This window comes from Trachypithecus francoisi, unplaced genomic scaffold, assembly GCF_009764315.1.
Source record: "Trachypithecus francoisi isolate TF-2019V2 unplaced genomic scaffold, Tfra_2.0 Lachesis_group6, whole genome shotgun sequence".
NCBI classification, from domain to species: Eukaryota; Metazoa; Chordata; class Mammalia; order Primates; family Cercopithecidae; genus Trachypithecus; species Trachypithecus francoisi.
The window spans coordinates 115,692,384-115,712,459 of NW_022681471.1; the positions used below are offsets into that span (position 1 = coordinate 115,692,384).

The window sequence follows — 20,076 nt, forward strand, 5'->3', positions numbered from 1 at the left end:
AGGCAAAGGTAAGAACAAGACAGTTGTTCAATTAAACAGAAAAAACTAATCCAGCATTTTGCAATTTTCTTCTCAGTGGGGCTAGGGGGAGGTAGGAAGGGCATTGGGGGAAGGGGCCAGGGCATGCTTCAGGTGTGCAAATTGCTACACACAATGAAAAGGTGGGCTGTGTGTCCTAACTTCGGGGAAGGTACTCATTAGCTGGGTAAATGCTGCGTTCTCAGCATTTACTCAGCAGGGTTTATATTTAGAGGAAGATCTTATTCAAGCCAGAATTCACAGCTCCTGTGGGTCTCACTCCATCAGCAGGGCCTCAGTGAGAGCTGAGAGGAATTTGGGAAGATTGTGATGGGGACAACAGCAAGATGCTGGCAAGGGATTTTAAGTGAGCATCTTTGCCCTTCTGAAGGCTGTGGCAGTCCCTGGAATAATTCCAGATGAACAGACATATTAGGAAAATTACTATTATTATGCATTACAAGGTTACAAAGAACACATGTGTCCTTTTATAGCATCATACAAAAAATGTCTTAGAACAAAAGTGTGGAGAGTTTTTCTGAATTTTCCTGCTTCCCAGCCTGGTCTGTGTGTTCTCACAGATTTCCTCAGAACCCATTTTCCATTCGTTGACCACAGACGAGGACACATATGGAAGCTGCTTGTGATTTCTGCCAGGGCTGGAATGAGAGCAGGATTTCTTCATGGATTTATACAGATAGTTTCTGCTTTCTTTGGGGGTGGGAGGTGGATTGTATTAGTACTGAAGCGTGAAAAGAAGCTGAAATGCTTTATAAGTCCTATCCTGCACGTGTCAAAATGGCTTGTGATGTGCTGCCAAGGACACCCTCAAGAAATAGAAAAGACAGCTCACAGAATGGAAGAAGATATTCGCAAATCACATATCTGATAAGGAACTTCTACCCACAATGTATAGAGGATTCTTACAACTCAATAATAAAAAGACAAATACCCAATTAAAAAATGGGCAAAGGGGCCGGCGCGGTGGCTCAAGCCTGTAATCCCAGCACTTTGGAGGCTGAGACGGGCGGATCACGAGGTCAGGAGATCGAGACCATCCTGGCGAACATGGTGAAACCCCGTTTCTACTAAAAATACAAAAACTAGCCGGGCGAGGTGGCGGCGCCTGTGGTCCCAGCTACTCGGGAGGCTGAGGCAGGAGATGGCGTAAACCCGGAGGCGGAGCTTGCAGTGAGCTGAGATCCGGCCACTGCACTCCAGTCCGGGCGACAGAGCGAGACTCCGCCTCAAAAAAAAAATAAAATAAAATAAAATAAAATAAAAAATGGGCAAAGGATTAGAATAGACATCACTCAGAAGTTGTTATACAAACGGCCAATCATTAGCACACGACAAGCTGCCCAATGTCATTAGCCATCAGGAAATACAAATCAAAACCATCATGAAGTACAATTTCACACCTGCTAGGATGGTCATAATCAAAAAAACAATAACGAGCGTTGGTGAAGATGTGGGGAAATTGAACACTGCTGGTTGGTGAGAATGGAAAATGGTGCAGCCACTTTGGAAAACCGTGGAAATTTCTCCAAAGTTTAAACATAAGTTAATCCTGGCGTGTGGCTCACACTTGTAATCCCAGTGCTTTGGAAGGCTGAGGTAGGAGCCAGGAGTTCGAGACCAGCTTCAACGACTAGTGAGACCCCATCTCTATAAAAAAGATTTTAGAAAAACTGTAAACATGTGACCCAGAAATCCTGCTCCTAGGTATATACGGAAGATAAATAAAAACCTATGTCCACACATTGCATGATTCCATTTGTATGAAATGTCCAGAATAGGCAAATCTACAGAGATGGTAGACTGATGGTTACCTAGAGCTGGGGATGTTGGGAAGAAGCGAGAGTGGTTTCTAATGGGTACTGATTTTTTTTTGCACTGGGGAGTGGGGTGATGAAAATTTTATGTAACTGATTATGGCCATAGCTGCACAACTCTATGAATATACTAAAAACATTCATTGAATCGTACACTCTAAATGGGTGAATTGTGTGGTATGTGAATTATAGCTCAATAAAGCTGTTATTAAAAAAAGAGAAAACCTTTGGGCATAAACCCAGTAATGGGATTGCTGGGTGGAATGTTAGTTCTGTTATAAGGTCTTTGAGGAATTGCCACACTGTCTTCCACAATGGTTGAACTAATTTCCACTCCCACTAACAGTGTATAAATGTTTCTTTTTCTCCATAGCCTCGCCACCATCTGTTATTTTTTGACTTTTTAGTAATAGCCATTCTGACTGGTGTGAGATGGTATCTTGTTGTGGTTTTGATTTGCTTTCTCTAATGATCAGTGATGTTGAGGCTTTTTTTCATATGATTGTTGGCTGCATGTATGTCTTCTTTTGAAGTGTCTGTTCATGTCCTTTGCCCACTTTTTAATGGGACTGTTTGTTTTTTTCTTGTAAATTTAAGTTATTATAGATGCTGGATATTAGACCTTTGTCAGATGCATAGTTTGCAAAAATTTTCTCCATTCTGTAGTTTGTTCACTCTGTTGACACATACATGTGTATGTTCATTGCAGCATTATTCACAATAGCCAAGACACGAAATCAATCTTAATGCTCATCAATGGTAGATTGAATAAAGAAAATGTAGTACATATACACCATGGAGTAGTATGCAGCCATAAAAAATAATGAGATCATGTCCTTTGCAGGAACATGGAGGGAGCTGGAGGCCATTGTTCTTAGCAAACAAATGCAGAAACAGAAAACCAAATACTGCATGTTCTTACTCGTAAGTGGGAGCTAAATAATGAGAACACATGGACACATGGAGGGGAACAACACACGTTGGGGCCTATCAGAGGGTAGAGGGTGGGAGGAGGGAGAGTATCAGGAAAAATAATTAATGGGTACTAGGCTTAATGCCTGGGTGATGAAAGAATCTATACAACAAACCCCCATGACACAAGTTTACCTGTGTAACAAATCTGCACATATATACCCCTGAACTTAAATGAAAAACAACAGACTGTATTCCATAAATATATACAATTATTCTTTGTCAATTAGAAATAAAGTTTAAAATAATATTGCAATTGAAAAAAGAAAAACCTCCAAGTCTGTGACAGCATCCGGTGCATTCTATCTTTTACAAAACAATGGCCTAGGTGCGGTGGCTCACGCCTGTAATCCCAGCACTTCGAGAGGATGAGGCGGGCGCGTCGCTTGAACTCAGGAATTCACCACCAGTCTAGCCAACATGGTGAAACCCCGTCTCTACTAAAAATAAAAATAAAAATAAAAATAAAATTAGGCTGACGTGGTGAGGTGCGTGCTTGCAATCCCAGCTACCCTGAAGGCTGAGGTGGGAGAATCGCTTGAGCCCCGGGAAGCAGAGGTTGTAGTGAGCCAAGAGCAGAAATCGCGCCACTACACTCCAGCCTGGGCGATAGTGACAGACCTTGTCTCAAAAAAGATAAAAAATAGGAATAATGGTATTGCCCTCAGTGGCAACACTATTTTTTTAATATTTGTGTCCAAATTCGTGAAGTGCTTAAGATCCGAGTGAGGGCCCCTTTGGGTTCACGGCATTTTCAAAGGTCAGGCAGGTAGCGTACTCGGAGTCTATCTTCCAGACAGACAAAGTTTGTTGCTGGTGCCTCCCCATGCCTTGTCAAGGTCACGGCGAAAGCCAGGACGACCCGGCCTCTGGGACAGGGCTCAAGGAGGGCTATGCGCTTGGCAACCCGGGATGAAGCCTCCGTTCATCCCAATGCCGGGTGAAAACTATGAATACGTCTGTATTGAGTTGGGAATAGAACATTTCCATCCAACCGATGCCTTGAAAGAGTTTTTACCCTGCTCGAATGCTTCAAGTGTTTTGAGAAAAAGAAATTGGAGCTCCTAAGGGTGATCAGGCTAAGAGGGATGGAAAAAAAAAAAAAAAAAGTCCCCCAATTCCTGTTCCCGTGTTCGGCGTCTCCCGGCTGCGGACGGGCGCTGCCTGGAGGGGGCAGCAGGGGGCACCCTCCCCGCTCCTGCCCTGCCGCCCTCCCCGGCCCCCTCCCCGCCCCTCGCTCGCCCTGACGTCCCCAGCCCCCGCCTCTTTCTCTCCGGCCTTCAAAGGGCGCTGGGGGCCGCGAGGCCTGAGCTTCAGGCTGCAGCCTAGGGGCACTGCCGTCTTCGACCCTCCGCGGGGGCCCCGGTGCGCTCAGTTCCCTCGATTCACGTAGCGTCCCGCGCGCTTCAGGAGCAGGTGCCGGGACCCGCTGCGCGGCTGCCGTAACTTGTGCCTCCTAGCGGATCGCAGCCGCGGGCCACTGGCGCAGGGGAAGGGCGCGCAGGCGGGCACATGGAGAGTGGCGGTGGGAATGCTCCGGCGGGGGCCCTCGGCGCGGCGAGCGAGTCCTTCAGTGCCCGCCGCCGCCGCCGGGGGTGGAGGGCGAGGCCGGGCCGGCGGACCCGACGGGGCGGCGGAGGGCGCGGCAGGCAGCAGTGGCCAGGGCGAGAGCAGGGCGGGCCGCGGCGGGCTCTGCGGGCAGTATACGTGCGCAGTGAGAGCTCCAAGGGCGGCGCGGCCGGCTGCCCGGAGGCGGGGGCGCGGCAGTGCCTGCTGCGGGCCTGCGAGGCCGAGGGCGCTCACCTCACCTCCGTGCCCTTCGGAGAGCTGGACTTCGGGGAGACGGCCGTGCTCGACGCCTTTTACGACGCAGGTGAGAGCGGCCTTGTCCCCACCTCAGTCCCACTTTACCTACCCTCACACGAGCCAGGGCCCCCTCCCCTCGTCCCCCTTCCCCTCGTCCCCGTCCACTGGTCCTTCTCCTTTTCCCCCTCTTCCTTCTCCCCTCGTCCCCCTGCCTTCTCCCCCTCGTCCCCCTGCCTTCTCCCCCTCGTCCCCCTGCGTTCTCCCCTCGTCCCCCTGCGTTCTCTCCCTCGTCCCCCCCCTTCTCCCCCTCGTCCCCCTTCCTTCTCCGTCCCCTCCCCCTAGTCCCCCTCCTCTCTAGTCCCCCCCGCCCTTCCCCCCTTCCCTCTTCTCCCTAGTCTCCTCTCCCCCTAGTCCCCCTCTCCCCCTAGTCCCTCTCCCCCTAGTTCCCTCTCCCCTCCTTCTAGTCCCCCAGTCCCCCTCTTCCCTAGTCCCCCCTCCCTAGTCCCCCCCCTCCCAGTCCCCCTCCCCTGTCCCCCTCTCCTCCCCCTAATCCTCCTCCTCTCCCCCTCTTCCTCCTCCTCTCCCCCTCTTCCCAGTCCCCTCTCTGCCCAGTCCCCCTCCCACTAGCCCCCTTCCTATCCTCTCACCCCCTGATTCCTCCAACAGGACCGTCCTGCCTTTGGGGAGGTAGAGTCGTTAACGTTGTGCCCTTTTACAGATAAGAAAATAGAGGCCACCGGGCATTTAGACTGATTGTTCAGGCATCTTAAACATCAGATAACCCAAGAAACAACCTGTAACGCAAACCCTACCAAGCCTCCTTCTCCGAGTTATCCAACTTTTGCTTTCTCACTCCTGGCAGGTCTCTTCCGGCCGTGGGTCCCAACGTAGGCTACGTATTAGAATCACCTGGGGAGCTTTTAAAACTCTGGATGCCCAGAACGGACCCCAGACCAATGACATAAGCACCCGAGGCCTCAGAAGTGTCATGCTTCTCAGGCGATTCCGTTTTGCAGCCAGGAGTGGAAATCGGTGTCGCGCGCGCGCGCGCGCGCGCGTGCGTGTGTGTGTGTGTGTGTGTGTGGGTGTGTGGCCTCTACTTAGAAATACCCAGTGTTCTTTTGCACACTTCAATTCTCGTCCCCAAAACACTGACGGTGGAGTGTGATCCACCACCCTGTGATGTATATTTTTTCCCATAATGCACAGCATTCACGGGTTCGAGGGCACCTTTGCTGGAGTGGGACTCTGCATCTCTAAACTCACTCTAATAAATGTGCCGTGAGAATCCAGCCTTAAGAACCGTGGATTGGCAAGAATCCAGCCTTAAGAACTTTGGATTGGCAAGAGTTTCTCTTGGTGTGGAATGAATTGTTGCTTAACGTTTTTTCCCTTACAGCGCCTTTGGTGACAAACCTCTGGCACCTGGGTGACGTTCAGAAGCATTATATGTGAGACAGTAATTACCTGGGAGTCCTTGTGCCTCGGTTTCTCCACTGGTCAAAGGGAGTAACAGTGCCTATCCTAAACCTAAAAACTGATGAGATAGGATATGGGAAGTTGCTTTGCTGTAATAGTAAGCTAGGAGTATTAGGATTCAGCCTCTGCTGCAGGCAGCACGGATCTGTTTTTCCTGCAGAGCAAATTCTCCTCAGCTGGAAGGGGGCGGGGAGGGCGGGGGGGGGGGGTGCCAGGCTTGTTTAAACAAGTGGCAGCTGGACCCATTGAAAGCACTCTCCTGACGTTTCTGACCACACTGAGTATGCTCTTCAGCACAACATCTTTTTAGAAAAGTCGTTCGGGAGTCCACTTCACCTAGAACCACTCCATCTTCTCAACTTCTATTCATTCTGCTCCAAAATTGGAGTTTGAACAGACTCTTCTCTGAACGGTTAAATGTTCCTTTTGCCATGAGGCACAACACTGTCCTTCCTGCTGGTGCCACCTCTGAAACATTCGTGTGCAGTGGCTTTTGCTTTTTCTGGGGCGGAGTGTGTGTGTGTATGGGGCCTCTTCTAACAAACAGGTCGACTGTGAAGATGCAGACGTCAAATCTCAGGCTTTCAATTCTGGAGCCACACAACAGATGCGTCACCTTGGCTCACTCCGGCCTGGATGGCCTAGAACATTGGGCTGTACCATGAGTTCCCTTTGGTTAACCTTGTCCTGGTCTTGAGTAAATCATTTCTCAGTGCGTTAGAATTACTTTCAGAGGTTGGAAAAAGTACGTACACAGTAGAAGTGGGTTCCTGGGCTGAACAGATGACCTTCACGGCCTCCTGGATTCCTCCTCTATCACTCACAGCTTTTTGGCGTTTCCGCCAAAATTCTAAAACCACTTTGTCCAATTTGGTAGCCACTAGCCCCAGGTGGCTCTTGACAGTTAAACTGGTTAGAATACGGTAAAAATGGTAAGTTCCTTGGTTGCACTAGTGGCATTTAAGGTGCTCCATAGGCCAGGTGCAGTGGCTCACGCCTGTAATCCCAGCACTTTAGAAGGCCAAGGCGGGAGGATTGCTTGAGTACAGGAGTTCGAGACCAACCTGAGCAAAAAAAAAAAAAAAATTAGCGGGACGTGGTGGCACCCGTGTGCCTGTGGTCCCAGCTACCGGGAGACGGAGGCAGGAGGATCACTTAAGCCCAGGTTGATGCTGCGGTGACCTGTGTTTATGCCACTGTACTCCAGCCTGGGTGACAGATTGAGACCCTGTCTGTAAATAAATAATGCATGCTCTGTAGGCACAAGTAACTCCCAGGTGGGACAGTGAAGTTATAGAACTCGTTCCTCATCTCAGAAAGTCCCATTAAACAATGCTGTTCTGGAAAAAAGCTTGCTGGGTAGGGGAGCTGTTGAACGCCCAAGTTTTTTTTTTTTTTTTGTTTTTTTTAAGTCCTGGGATACATGTGCTGAACGTGCAGGTTTGTTACGTAAGTATACATGTGTCATGGTGGTTTGCTGCACCCATCAACCTGTCATCTAGATTTTAAGCCCCGCATGCATTAGGTATTTGTCCTAATGCTCTCCCTCCCCTTCCGCCACCCCCCCACAGGCTGTGGGGTGTGTGTGATGTTCCCCTCCCTGTGTCCATGTGTTGCCATTATTCAACTCCCACTTATGAGTGAGAACACACGGTGTTTAGTTTTCTGTTCCTGTGTTAGTTTGCTGAGGATGATGGTTTTCCAGCTTCATGTCCCTGCAAAGGACGTGAACTCATCCTTTTTTATGGCTGCATAGTATTCCATGGTGTATATGTGCCACATTTTCTTTATTCAGTCTAGCATTGATGGGAATTTGGGTTGGTTCCAAGTCTTTGCTATTGTAAATAGTGCTGCAATAAACATACATGTGCATGTGTCTTTATAGTAGCATGATTTATAATCCTTTGGGTGTATACCCAGTAATGGGATTGCTGGATCAAATGGTATTTCTGGTTCTAGATCCTTGAGGAATCGTCACACTGTTTTCCACAATGGTTGAACTAATTCACACTCCCACCAACAGTGTAAAAGCATTCCTATTTCTCCACATCCTCTCCAGCACCTGTTGTTTCCTGACTTTTTAAATGATCACCATTCTCACTGGTGTGAGATGGTGTCTCATTGTGGTTTTGATTTGCATTTCTCTAATGACCAGTGTTGATGGGGTTTTTTTTTCATATGTTTGTTGGCCACATAAATGTCTTGTTTTGAGAAGTGTCTGTTCATATCCTTTGCCCACTTTTTGATGGGGTTGTTTTTTCTTGTAAATTTTTTTAAGTTCTTTGTAGATTCTGGATGTTAGCCCTTTGTCAGATTGATAAATTACAAAAATTTTCTCCCATTCTGTAGGCTGCCTGCTCACTCTGAGGATAGTTTATTCTGCTGTGCAGAAGCTCTTTAGTTTAATTAGATCCCATTTGTCAATTTTGACTTTTGTTGCCATTGCTTTTGGTGTTTTAGTCATAAAGTCTTTGCCCATGCCTGTGTCCTGACTGATATTGCCTAGGTTTTTTTCTAGGGTTTTTATGGTTTTAGGTCTAACATTTAAGTCTTTAATCCATCTTGAGTTTATTTTTGTATAAGGTGCAGGAAAGGGGTCCAGTTTCAGATTTCTGCGTATGGCTAGCCAGTTTTCCCAACACCAATTATTAAATAAGGAATCCTTTCCCCATTGCTTGTTTTTGTCAGGTTTGTCAAAGATGAGATGGTTGTAGATGTGTGATGTTATTTCTGAGGCCTCTGTTCTGTTCCATTGGTCTATATTCCTAGGTATTTTATTCTCTTAGTGGCAATTGTGAATGGGAGTTCATTCATGATTTGGCTGTTTGTCTGTTACTGGTGTATAGGAATGCTTGTGATTTTTGCACACTGATTTTGTATCCTGAGACTTTGCTGAAGTTGCTTATCAACTTAAGGAGTTTTTGGGCTGAGACCATGGGGTTTTCTAAATATACAATCATGTTGTCTGCAAACAGACAATTTGACTTTCTGTTTTCTTATTTGAATACCCTTTATTTCTTTATCTTGCCTGATTGCTCTGGCTGGAACTTCCAACATCATGTTGAATAGGAGTGGTGAGAGAGAGCATCCCTGTCTTGTGCAAGTTTTCAAAAGGAAAGGAATGCTTCCAGCTTTTGTCCATTCGGTATGATATTGGCTATGGGTTTATTTTAGATAACTCTTATTATTTTGAGATATGTTCCATCAATACCTAGTTTATTGAGAGTTTTTAGCATGAAGGGGTGTTGAATTTTATCGAAGGCCTTTTCTGCATCTATTGAGATAATCATGTTTTTTGTCATTGGTTCTGTTTATATGGTCGATTGTGTTTGTTGATTTGCGTATGTTGAACCAGCCTTGCATCCAGGGATGAAGCCAATTGATCGTGGTGGATAAGCTTTTTGATGTCCTGTTGGATTCGGTTTGCCAGTATTTTATTGAGGATTTTCACATCGATGTTCATCAGGGATATTGACCTGAAATTTTCTTTTTTTGTTGTATCTCTGCCAGGTTTTGGAATCAGGATAATGCTGGCCTCATAAAATGAGTTAGGAGGAGTCCCTCTTTTTCTGTTGTTTGGAATAGTTTCAGAAGGAATGGTACCAGCTCCTCTTTGTACCTCTGGTAGAATTCGGCTGTGAATCCGTCTGGTCCTGGGCTTTTTTTAGTTGGTAGGCTATTACTGCCTCAATTTCAGAACTTGTTACTGGTCTTTTCAGGGATTCGACTTCTTCCTGGTTTAGTCTTGGGAGGGTGTATGTGTCCAGGAATTTATCCATTTCTTCTAGGTTTTCTAGCTTTTTTGTGTAGAGGTATTTATTGTGTTCTTTGATGGTAGTTTTTATTTCTATGGGATCAGTGGTGATTGCCCCTTTATCATTTTTTATTGTGTCTATTTGATTCTTCTCTCTCTATTAGTCTCGCTAGTAGTCTATTTTGTTAATCTTTTCAAAAAAACAGCCCCTGGATTCATTGATTTTTTTTTTTTTGAAGGTTTTTTCGTGTCTCTATTTCCTTCAGTTTTGCTTCGATCTTAGTTCTATTTCTTGTCTTCTGCTAGCTTTTGCATGTGTTTGCTCTTGCTTCTCTAGTTCTTTTAATTGTGATGTTAGGGTGTCGATTTTTAGATCTTTCCTGCTTTCTCTTGTGGGCATTTAGTGCTATAAATTTCTGTCTAAACACTGCTTTAGCTTTGTCCCAGAGATTCTTGTACATTGTGTCTTTGTTCTCTTTGGTTTCAAAGAACTTCATTATTTCTGCCTTAATTTCGTTATTTACCTATTAGTCATTCAGGAGCAGGTTGTTCAGTTTCCACGTAGTTGTGTGGTTTTGAGTGAGTTTCTTAATCCTGAGTTCTAATTTAATTGCACTGAGTCTGAGAGGCTGTTTGTTCTGATTTCCGTTATTTTGCATTTGCTGAGGAGTTGAGGAGTGTGTTACTTCCAGTTATGTGGTCGATTTTAGAATAAGTGCTCTGTGGCGCTGAGAAGAATGTATATTGTGTTGATTTGGAGTGGAGAGTTCTGTAGGTACCTATCAGGTCTGCTTCGGCCCAAGTATGTTTTAGGGACCATCATCTATGGGAAATTTAAGTACTTCCTGTCTACTGTTCTCACAGCAAGTCAAAGTCAGGTTTGACTGTGGTTTTCCATCTCCTTTCCCTGTTTCGTGGGGTCCTGTGTGGGTCTAAAACTTGTGGCTGTGTCACTAGCACGTATAGTGGACTGGATGAGCTGCAGGAAAGTGGCAGGCAGGCCTTGGACATAAGAACAAGTGGGTGCTGTTGGAAAAGGAAAGTACCATGGGCTGAGAGGGGCAGGGCATGTCCCATTTGTGTTTTCTAAATTATTTTTAAATATTTATTTTTAAATTTTTGTACATATATATATATATATATATATTTTTTTTTTTTTTTTGAGACAGGGTCTCACTCTGTTGCCCAGTCTAGAGTGCAGTGGCACGATCTTGGCACACTGCAGCCTCAACCTTCCGGGCTCGAGTGATCCTCCTACCTCAGCCTCCCAAAATGCTGGGATTACAGGAGTGAGCCACCACCCCAGCACATTTTGTTTATTTTTTGTAGAGATGAAATCTCGCTCTATGAGATCTATGGACTAGAACTCTTGGGCTCAAGTGATCCTCCCATCTCAGCGTCCCAAAGCACTAGGATTACAGGCGTGACCCACCACCCCTGGTCCTTGTGGTTTTTAAAATTGTGACAAAATATGTATAACAAAATTTACTATTTTGACCATTTTAAGTGTTCATTTCAGTGGGATTACATATATTCACACTGTTACGTGACCATCAACAGTATCCATCTCCAGGCCGGGCGTGGTGGTTCAAGCCTGTAATCCCAGCACTTCCGGAGGTTGAGGTGGGCGGATCGCCTGAGCTCAAGAGTTCAAGACCAACCTGGCCAACGTGGTGAAACCCCGTTTCTACTAAAAATATAAAAATTAGCTGGGCGTGGTGGCGTGCACCTGTAGTCCCAGCTACTCAGGAGACTGAGGCAGGAGAATTGCTTGAGCCCAGGAGGCAGAGGTTGCAGTGAGCCAAGATCACACCACTGCACTCCAGGCTGCACAACAGAGCAGGACGCCATTTCAAAAAACAAAAACCAATACCCTGGCCGGGCACATTGACTCACGCCTGTGATCCCAGCACTTTGGGAGGCCAAGGTGTGTGGATCACCTGAGGTCAGGAGTTCGAGACCATGTCTCTACTAAAAATACAGCAACTCCGGAGACTGAGCCAGGAGAATTGCTGGAATCTGGAAGGCAGAGGTTGCAGTGAGCTGAGATCGTGCCATTGCACTCCAGCCCGAGCCGACAACAGTGAGACCCCGTCTCCAGCAAAACCCTAGAAAACAATATGCATCTCCAGAACTTTTTAAAAAATACTGTTTTTTAGAGCAGTTGTAGGTTCACAGCAAACTTGAGAGGAAAAGTACAGAGTGTTCTCGTCAACCCCCCTGCCCTCTCCCACAAACTCCCCTATCATGAACATCTTCCATCAGACTACGGCACTTGTGACAACTGATGAACTTACACAGATGTTGACACATCATACTCACTTGAAATCTAGTTTACATTAGGGTTGAGTTTGTTAGTTTTTTTGTTTTTGTTTGTTTGTTTTTTGAGACAAGGTGTCACTCTGTCACCCAGGCTGGAGTGCAGTAGCGTGATCACGGCTCACTGCAGCCTCGGCCTCCCTGGGCTCAAGTGATCCTCCCACCTCAGCCTCCCGAGTAGCTGGGACTTATAGGCATGCGCCACCGTGCCTGGTTAATTTTGGTAGACTTTTTTCAACTGCATCCTGTGTCTCCCTCCTAGAGGTTCTCAGTGTTTGTGAACATCTTAAAGACTCGAGGCAAGTTGCAGGAAGCAAAGAAGACCTGTGTGACTTTGTCTCATACTTTCCCAAACATTTTGATGGGTGGAAACTATTCTCCAGGATGCTGTAATTGAACACACTTACTGTAGTAGGAAGTCTTTTTTTTTTTTTTTTTTTTTTTTTTTTTTTTGAGACGGAGTCTTGCTCTGCCACCCAGGCTGGAGTACAGTGGCCGGATCTCAGCTCACTGCAAGCTCCGCCTCCCGGGTTTACGCCATTCTCCTGCCTCAGCCTCCCGAGTAGCTGGGACTACAGGCGCCCACCTCGTCGCCCGGCTAGTTTTTTGTATTTTTAAGTAGAGACAGGGTTTCACCGTATTAGCCAGGATGGTCTCGATCTCCTGACCTCGTGATCCGCCCGTCTCGGCCTCCCAAAGTGCTGGGATTACAGGCTTGAGCCACCGCGCCCGGCCCGGAAGTCTTAAGTTGACACTGAGATTGGTAGAATACAATGCTTTCTACCAGTTAGGTGGTTAGTTAATGACCAGTGTAAGTGAGAGCCTCTACCTAGATGCTAATTAGCAGCCTTGAGTTAGCTATTAACTGCTTAAATGACAAGAACAGCTTCTGAGGCACAAGTGATCTTCCCATAACTGTTGTGTCTGGCTTTGCGTAACTTCATTCTTCTCTGAACCTCCTTTAAATGTTACTTTCCTGACCCAGGGGTCCTGCTTCTGATTTTTGTTTTTTCCTTCTGTTATGTGCACAGTGATCTTAAAAGTTGTGAACTATTGCAACCCACACTAGAATGTTATCATATTTCCTGAACATTGATAGAAAAATTAAGACTAGGCTGGGCGCGGTGGCTCACGCCTGTAGTCCCAGTGTTTTGGGAGGCCAAGGCGGGCGGATCATTTGAGGTCAGGAGGTAGAGACCAGCCTGGCCAACATAGTGAAACCCTGTCTCTACTAAAAATACAAAAAATTAGCTGGTCATGGTGGCACATAGCTGTAATCCCAGCTACTTGGGAGACTGAGGCAGGAGAATCGCTTGAACCCGTGAGATGGAGGTTGCAGTGAGCCAAGGTTGCGCTACTGCACTCCAGCCTGGGTGATAGAGCAAGACTCCATCTCAAGAAAAATAAATAAATAAATAAAAACTAAGACTAGGGCTTCAGTCTCCAGATTCATTATTTGGTTTTACTCTAGTCTGATGATAACTCCTTTTCTGGCTGGCTTGTACAAGAGTCATTGTGGGGTATCAAGTGTGGTGGAGATAGAGAGGTGGCTGCTAAAGATTTGTGCTGTTGCCAGGTGTGGTGGCTCATGCCTCTAACCCCAGCTCTTTGGGAGGCTGAGGTGGGTGGATCACCTGAGGTCAGGAGTTCGAGTCCAGCCTGGTCAACATAGCAAAACCCCATCTCTATTAATAATACAAAAATCAGGCCAGACGCAGTGGCTCATGCCTGTAACCCCAGCACTTTGGGAGGCTGAGGCGGGTGGATCACCTGAGGTCAGGAGTTGCAGACCAGCCTGGCCAACATGGTGAAACCCCGTCTCTACTAAAAATACAAAAAATTAGCTGGGTGTTGTGGCAGGCACCTGTAATCCCAGCTACTCGGGAGGCTGAGGCAGGAGAATCACTTGAACTCGGGTGGCAGAAGTTGCAGTGAGCTGAGATTGTGCCACTGCACTCCAGCCTGGGCAAGAAGAGTGAAACGCCGTCTCAAAATTAAAAACAAAACAACCCCAAAAATTAGCCTGGCGTGGTGGTGCACACCTGTAATCTCAGCTACCTGGGAGGCTGAGGCAGGAGAATTGATTGAACCCAGGAGGCAGAGATTGCAGTGAGCCAAAATCATGCCACTGTGCTCAAGCCTGGGTGACAAGAGTGAGACTCCATCTTAAAAAAAAAAAAAAAAAAAAAAAAAAAGAAAAGATGTATGCTCATAGTTATTGTTGAGAACCAAGGACTACATCTCCCAGCGTCCTTTGAGTCTACATAGACTCATCCCTACTACCATAAAGGTGAGAGTGATGTCTGCCACTTTTGGGCCAAGTTTTTGGTGAATCCACTAGGCCTTCCCATATCTTTTCATCCCTTTCCATGGTCCCCATGGGGACCTTGGAGGCCCATGTAGACGATGGTGGTGGCACTTGATGGAAGGCGCCTGACTCCCTAAGTTACTCTTTGGAGGACAGCTGGCAGAGGAGGAATATCTACTTTGGATTTTGCATATGCAAGAGAGAAGCTTTTATTTGGTCAGGTTACTGAGATTTTGGCATCGTTTGTTATAGTGATAAGAGAGTGCAACTTAGGTTTTGAAAATCTAGTCCAACTGCTAGAAAATTGTCTCCTAAGGCATGTGTTACCAAGAGAAAGTCAAGCAGTGGGTCATCTCATGTCAGGGATCATTACTGTTCATAGTACATGCCAATCATGGGGCCCCTCACTATGCTGCTGTGGGCTAAGAAAATAGAAGTGAGATGCTTAGACCATCAGCCATCAGGTTAATACTGGCTTTGGGTGGTGGAGGGAGTGGGGGTGGGTGGAGACATTTTATCTTCCTTTATGGTTTCATCAGTTTTGGAGGCTAGGTAACTTTTTCAAATGTTTTATTTTTGTTATTTTTTACATAAAATCTTTCAAAAAAGAAATGGTTTGGTGCTGTAGGAACCCTATACCTATTTTTGTTTCTGGGTTTTTGTTTTGTTTTGTTTTGTTTTGAGAAGTGATCTCGCTCTGTTGCCCAGGCTGGAGTGCAGTGGCACGATCACAGCTCACTGCAGACTCTACCTCCCTGGCTCAGGTGAGCCTCCCACCTCAGCTTCCCAGGAACCTGGGACTACAGGCACACCCCTCCACACCCGGCTAGTTTTTTGTACAGATGAGGTTTTGTCTTGTTGCCCAGGCTGGTCTTGAACTCCTGGGCTCAAGCAATCCACCTGCCTTGGCCTCCAAAGTGATGGGACTACAGGCGTGAGCCACCATGCCCAGCCTTAGGTAACTTTTTCCTTTGGTGTAAAATGATACTGTAGTGATTGTTAGTTTTTATCTGACAGTGATATTGGGCTTTTTTTTTTTTTTTTTTTTTTTGAGACGGAGTCTGGCTCTCTCGCCCAGCTGGAGTGCAGTGGCCGGATCTCAGCTCACTGCAAGCTCCGCCTCCCGGGTTTACGCCATTCTCCTGCCTCCGCCTCCCAAGTAGCTGGGACTACAGGCGCCCGCCTCGTCGCCCGGCTAGTTTTTTGTATTCTTTAGTAGAGACGGGGTTTCACCGTATTAGCCAGGATGGTTTTTTTTTTTTTTAAACAAAAGATATGAAATGGTTTAAAATAAGACTAGCTGTAGTTTTCCTTGCCACTTTTCATGTGAGTTATGTCTGGCTTCTCCCTCTGTGGTGGTATCTCTGGATTCTTTATTAGCTCGATGCATTGCATGGCAAAGGCAATGTTAGCCAAACATCCGTATGTTCTTCCACATTTCCTCATATCCCTTGGGCCCTCGTGACTAGTGTTGGCCAGTGCGATGTGAGCAGCAGCAGCACGCATCACTTTGGGCTTAAACCAGTTAGATGATGCACTCCTCCGTCTCTCTGCCTCTGTTGGGGCAGACTTGAAGATCAGGGATTAAAAATAGCAATTAAGCCACTGAAGCCTTGAGGATTTGTCTGTTGTGGCAGCATAGCTTACCTTATCCTGACTAATAGAGCTTGTCATGCATTCTGCTAAAAATACCTAAATGCGTCTCTTTTCTCCTTTTTCTTTCCCCCTCCGCTCCCCTCCCCTCCCACAGGGTCTTGCTCTGTCACCCAGGCTGGAGTGCAGTGGCACAAACAGGGCTCACTGTAACCTCACCTTCCTGGGCTCAAGCAGTCTTCCTACCTCAGCTTCCTGTGTGTGTAGCTGGGACTACAGGTGCATGCCACTATGCCCAGCTATTTTTACTTTCTTTTTTTGTAGATATGGGGATCTCACTATATTGCCCAGGCTGGTCTCAAAGCTCCTGAGCTCAAGTGATCCACCTGCCTTGGCCCCCCAAAGTGTTGGGATTACAGGCGTGAGCCACTGTGCCTGGCCCCAAAGGAGGTTTAATTGACTCCCAGTTTGGCATGACTGGGGAGGGCTTAGGAAACTTAAAATCATGGCAGAAGGGGAGGCAAGGCACGTCTTACGTGGTGGCAGGAAACAGAGCACAGGGGAAACTGTCACTTTTAAACCATCAGATCTCGTGAAAACTTCCTCGCTGTCACAAGAACAGCATGGGGGAACCACCCCCATAATCCAGTCACCTCCCACCAGGTCCCTCCCTCCACACGTGGGGATTACAATTCGAGATAAGGTTTGGGGGACACAGCCAAACCATATCGGTCCCCACCCCCACCTGTAGTCTTCCTCTGATCAATACCTGTTCAGCTTTCATATTCAAGTTCTTCAAGGGAGCCTGCATGGACTCCCCTCCTCCTCCCTGTTGGCTTTTGTGTGCTGAGGTTTTCTTTCCTTACAGGCAAAACAATTGTGATTAAATAATAATAATTACTTTTTGAGACTGATTCTCTGTCATCTAGGCTAGAGTGCAGTGGCGTGGTCTTGGCTCACTGAAACCTCCACCTCCCAGGTTCAAATGATTCACCTGTCTCAGCCTCCTGAGTAGCTGGGATTACAGGCATGTGCCGTCTTGCCTGGCTAATTTTTGTATTTTTGGTAGCGATGGGGTTTCACCATGTTGGCCAGGCTGGTCTCGAACTCCTGACCTCAGGTGATCCACTTGCCTCGGCCTTCCAAAGTGCTAGGATTACAGGCATGAGGCACCGCACCCCAGCCCTTAAATAATTATTGATTTAATGATTGATCTTCTGCCAGACAGTGAACTCTTCAATGGCCGGGAGCCAGGTACAGTTTTCTTTGCCACCGTTTGAGTGATTGCTAGGAATATCTACCCAGCTCCTGTTAAAAATAATCATCAGGGGGCACAGAGGACAGCTGGCTGCTCCTGTTGAGATAAAGCAGAACTTATGTGGTGCCCTCAAAAGAAATTTAGAATGCAGTTTCCAGTGGCATGTTGAAAATGGTAGCCAGGCCATAGATAGAGTGCACTTACGGTTTTGTTAAGAAATAACATCCATCCTAATGACACATTTCTAGGTCTGAACCTTTCTCTTCAGTGGTGCGTATCTGACAGAAGAGACTAGAAGAACTCACACTGGACATGCTGGGATGGAAGTAGTGGTTTCAATTATATGCTGAGAAAGCCGGTTCTTTTTCTTTTTGTTTGTCTGTATTTTCCATACTGTATGTTATTTTCTAGAATTTAAGTATAATTTTTACCTTAAGTACAGTAGGAGATTAAAGATGGGGTTGTAACTCAGAAACCTTCTCCCTCTCTCCCTCCCTGCTGGAGAGAGTGGCGGGGTGTGCTCAGGCTAGACAGCAATGACTGCTCCAAGGGACCTGGCTGCAGAAGTCCATGGCTGAACCTCAGCTGTCTTCTGTTGGACTTGGCTGTTGGCTTGCCTATAGGGGCCCTGTCCTGAGCCTCCTTCCTTTCCATGCTGCTTAGTGCTACTGACTCAGAATTGAGCCTGGAACTTACCTTAGTCATGTGGGCCAACTTTGAAAGAAGCATTGCACCTGCAGCATTTAATGGAGAGACATTGCTGTTTGAGCCTTGAGTGCATTTTAGAGTAGATATCTGTGGGCTGGTCTGCTACCTTACTGGCTGTGTATTATCTGTTATTAGGGCAAAATGTATTTTCAGTTCCCTGCAGTGAACTTCCAAACATAGTTTTGGAATACAGGCCATCAACTGTTTTTTTAAAAGTCTTCTATGTATCTGGCTTTGAAATAGGTGCTGTTTCAATCGCGGCCAAATAGCATGGTTGGGATAGGACTGAACTTTCTATAAAGTAGGCTGGAAAAATTCCTGTTTCCCAGTAACTTGCACAGGTTTTGGCAATTGTGTGTGATGGGACTGGCAGAAATGCCTGGTGGGTGTTGGGGCTTGGTTTGGGGAGGGGGAGTGGTTGCGAAGCAGAAGGGAGTTGAGTGGTGGGTGAGTCTTGGCAGGAAGTAGAGCTCATTCAGGAACTGGGGTCTGTGGCAGGGCATCCCAGGGGCCAGGCAGAACTGGACACAGATAGGGAGGGGAAAGAGAAGGTAGAGAGAGGCAGTAGCATTTGATGTAGATAACTTTCCCTCTTAAGTTATTTTATCATGGAAAATTTCAAGCATGTACATTACCCAGCTCTGGCAATTATTATCCTGCTGTTCTCATTTCTTCTTTACCTCTATCCATTCCCTACCTCATACTTGATTATTCTTTTTATTTTTTGTTTTTATTTTATTTTATTTATTTATTTTGAGATGGAGTCTTGCTCTGTCACCCAGGCTGGAGTGCAGTGGCACAATCTTGGCTCACTGAAACCTCCATCTCCCAAGTTCAAGCGATTCTCCTCCCTCAGCTTCCTGAGTAGCTGGGATTACAGGCATATGCCACCATACCCAGCTAATTTTTATATTTTTAATAGAGATTGGGTTTTGCCATGTTGGCCAGGGTGGTCTTGAACTCCGACCTCAGGTGATCCACCCGCCTTGGCTTCCCAAAGTGCTTGGATTTCAGGCGTGAGCCACTGCACCCAGCCAATTATTCTTTTTAAACATTTTCAATGTGAAATGTGTAGGCATTGTGATATACAAATCTCAGCTGTACAACTTTAAAAAATGACTAAAACTGTCTAACACGACCCCCATCACAATATAGAGAACATTTCTGTTTTTCCAGAAAGTTCCATCATGTCCCCTCTCCCTCAATCCTCCCTTTACCCCTATAAGACTATGACTGATCTGCTGTCATCTCTGTAGATTAGATCTGCCTTTCCTAGAGCTTCATCTAAATGGCCTCATACAATATGTATTCTTTGGTGTCTGGCTTCGTTCATGCAGCGTGATGTTTTGGATATTTGTCCATACAGTTGTGTGTATCTGTAGTTTGTTCCTTTCTAATAGTATACAATTTTATTGTAAGAATATACTGCTTAGTTTAGGCATTCTCCTATTGATGATTGTTTGGGTTACTTCTAGTTTGGAGTTGTTAAAACCAAAGAAGCTCTGAACATTTGCAATTTGCAAGTGTTTGTGACTTTTTGTGGACCAATGTTTTTATTCCTGAGTAAATACCTATGAGTGGAATGGCTGGATCAAAGGGTTAAGTGTGTGTTGAAATATATCAGAAACTTCCAACTCTTTTTCTGAAGTGGTTGTACCATTTTATATTGTGTCACACCAATGTGTGACAGTTTCAGTGGCTTCACGTCGTCACCAACACTGTATTACCAATCTTGTCAATTGTGGCTCTTCTTATAGGGGTTGTGGTGGTTTCTCCTTACAGTTTTAATCTGTCTTTCCCTCATGATTAATGATGTTGAGTACCTCTCCGTGTGCTTTTTGGACATGTAGATACCTTCCTTTGTGAGGTGTCCATTCTAGCCACTGACACATTTAATTGGGTCGTCTGTCGTCTTATTATTGAATTATGAGAGGGTTTTATATATTTTGGATTTAAGTGTTTTGTCGGAAATGAATTTTGTGAATATTTGCTCCCAGACTGTGGCAGCTTCTTCATGTACATATTG

General features: G+C 46.1%; 1 protein-coding gene across 1 annotated transcript in view; it reads left to right on the top strand.

The window, feature by feature from the left end:
- Nucleotides 1-4,096: 4,096 nt before the first annotated feature.
- The window catches only part of MAP3K15 (mitogen-activated protein kinase kinase kinase 15), a 148,707-nt gene continuing 132,727 nt past the window's right edge, over nt 4,097-20,076 (top strand). The window contains 4 exon segments of the mRNA XM_033202075.1: nt 4,097-4,392; nt 4,395-4,442; nt 4,445-4,495; nt 4,498-4,698. Of these exon segments, the coding sequence (XP_033057966.1) occupies nt 4,338-4,392; nt 4,395-4,442; nt 4,445-4,495; nt 4,498-4,698 (355 nt within the window). The 5' untranslated portion in view covers nt 4,097-4,337.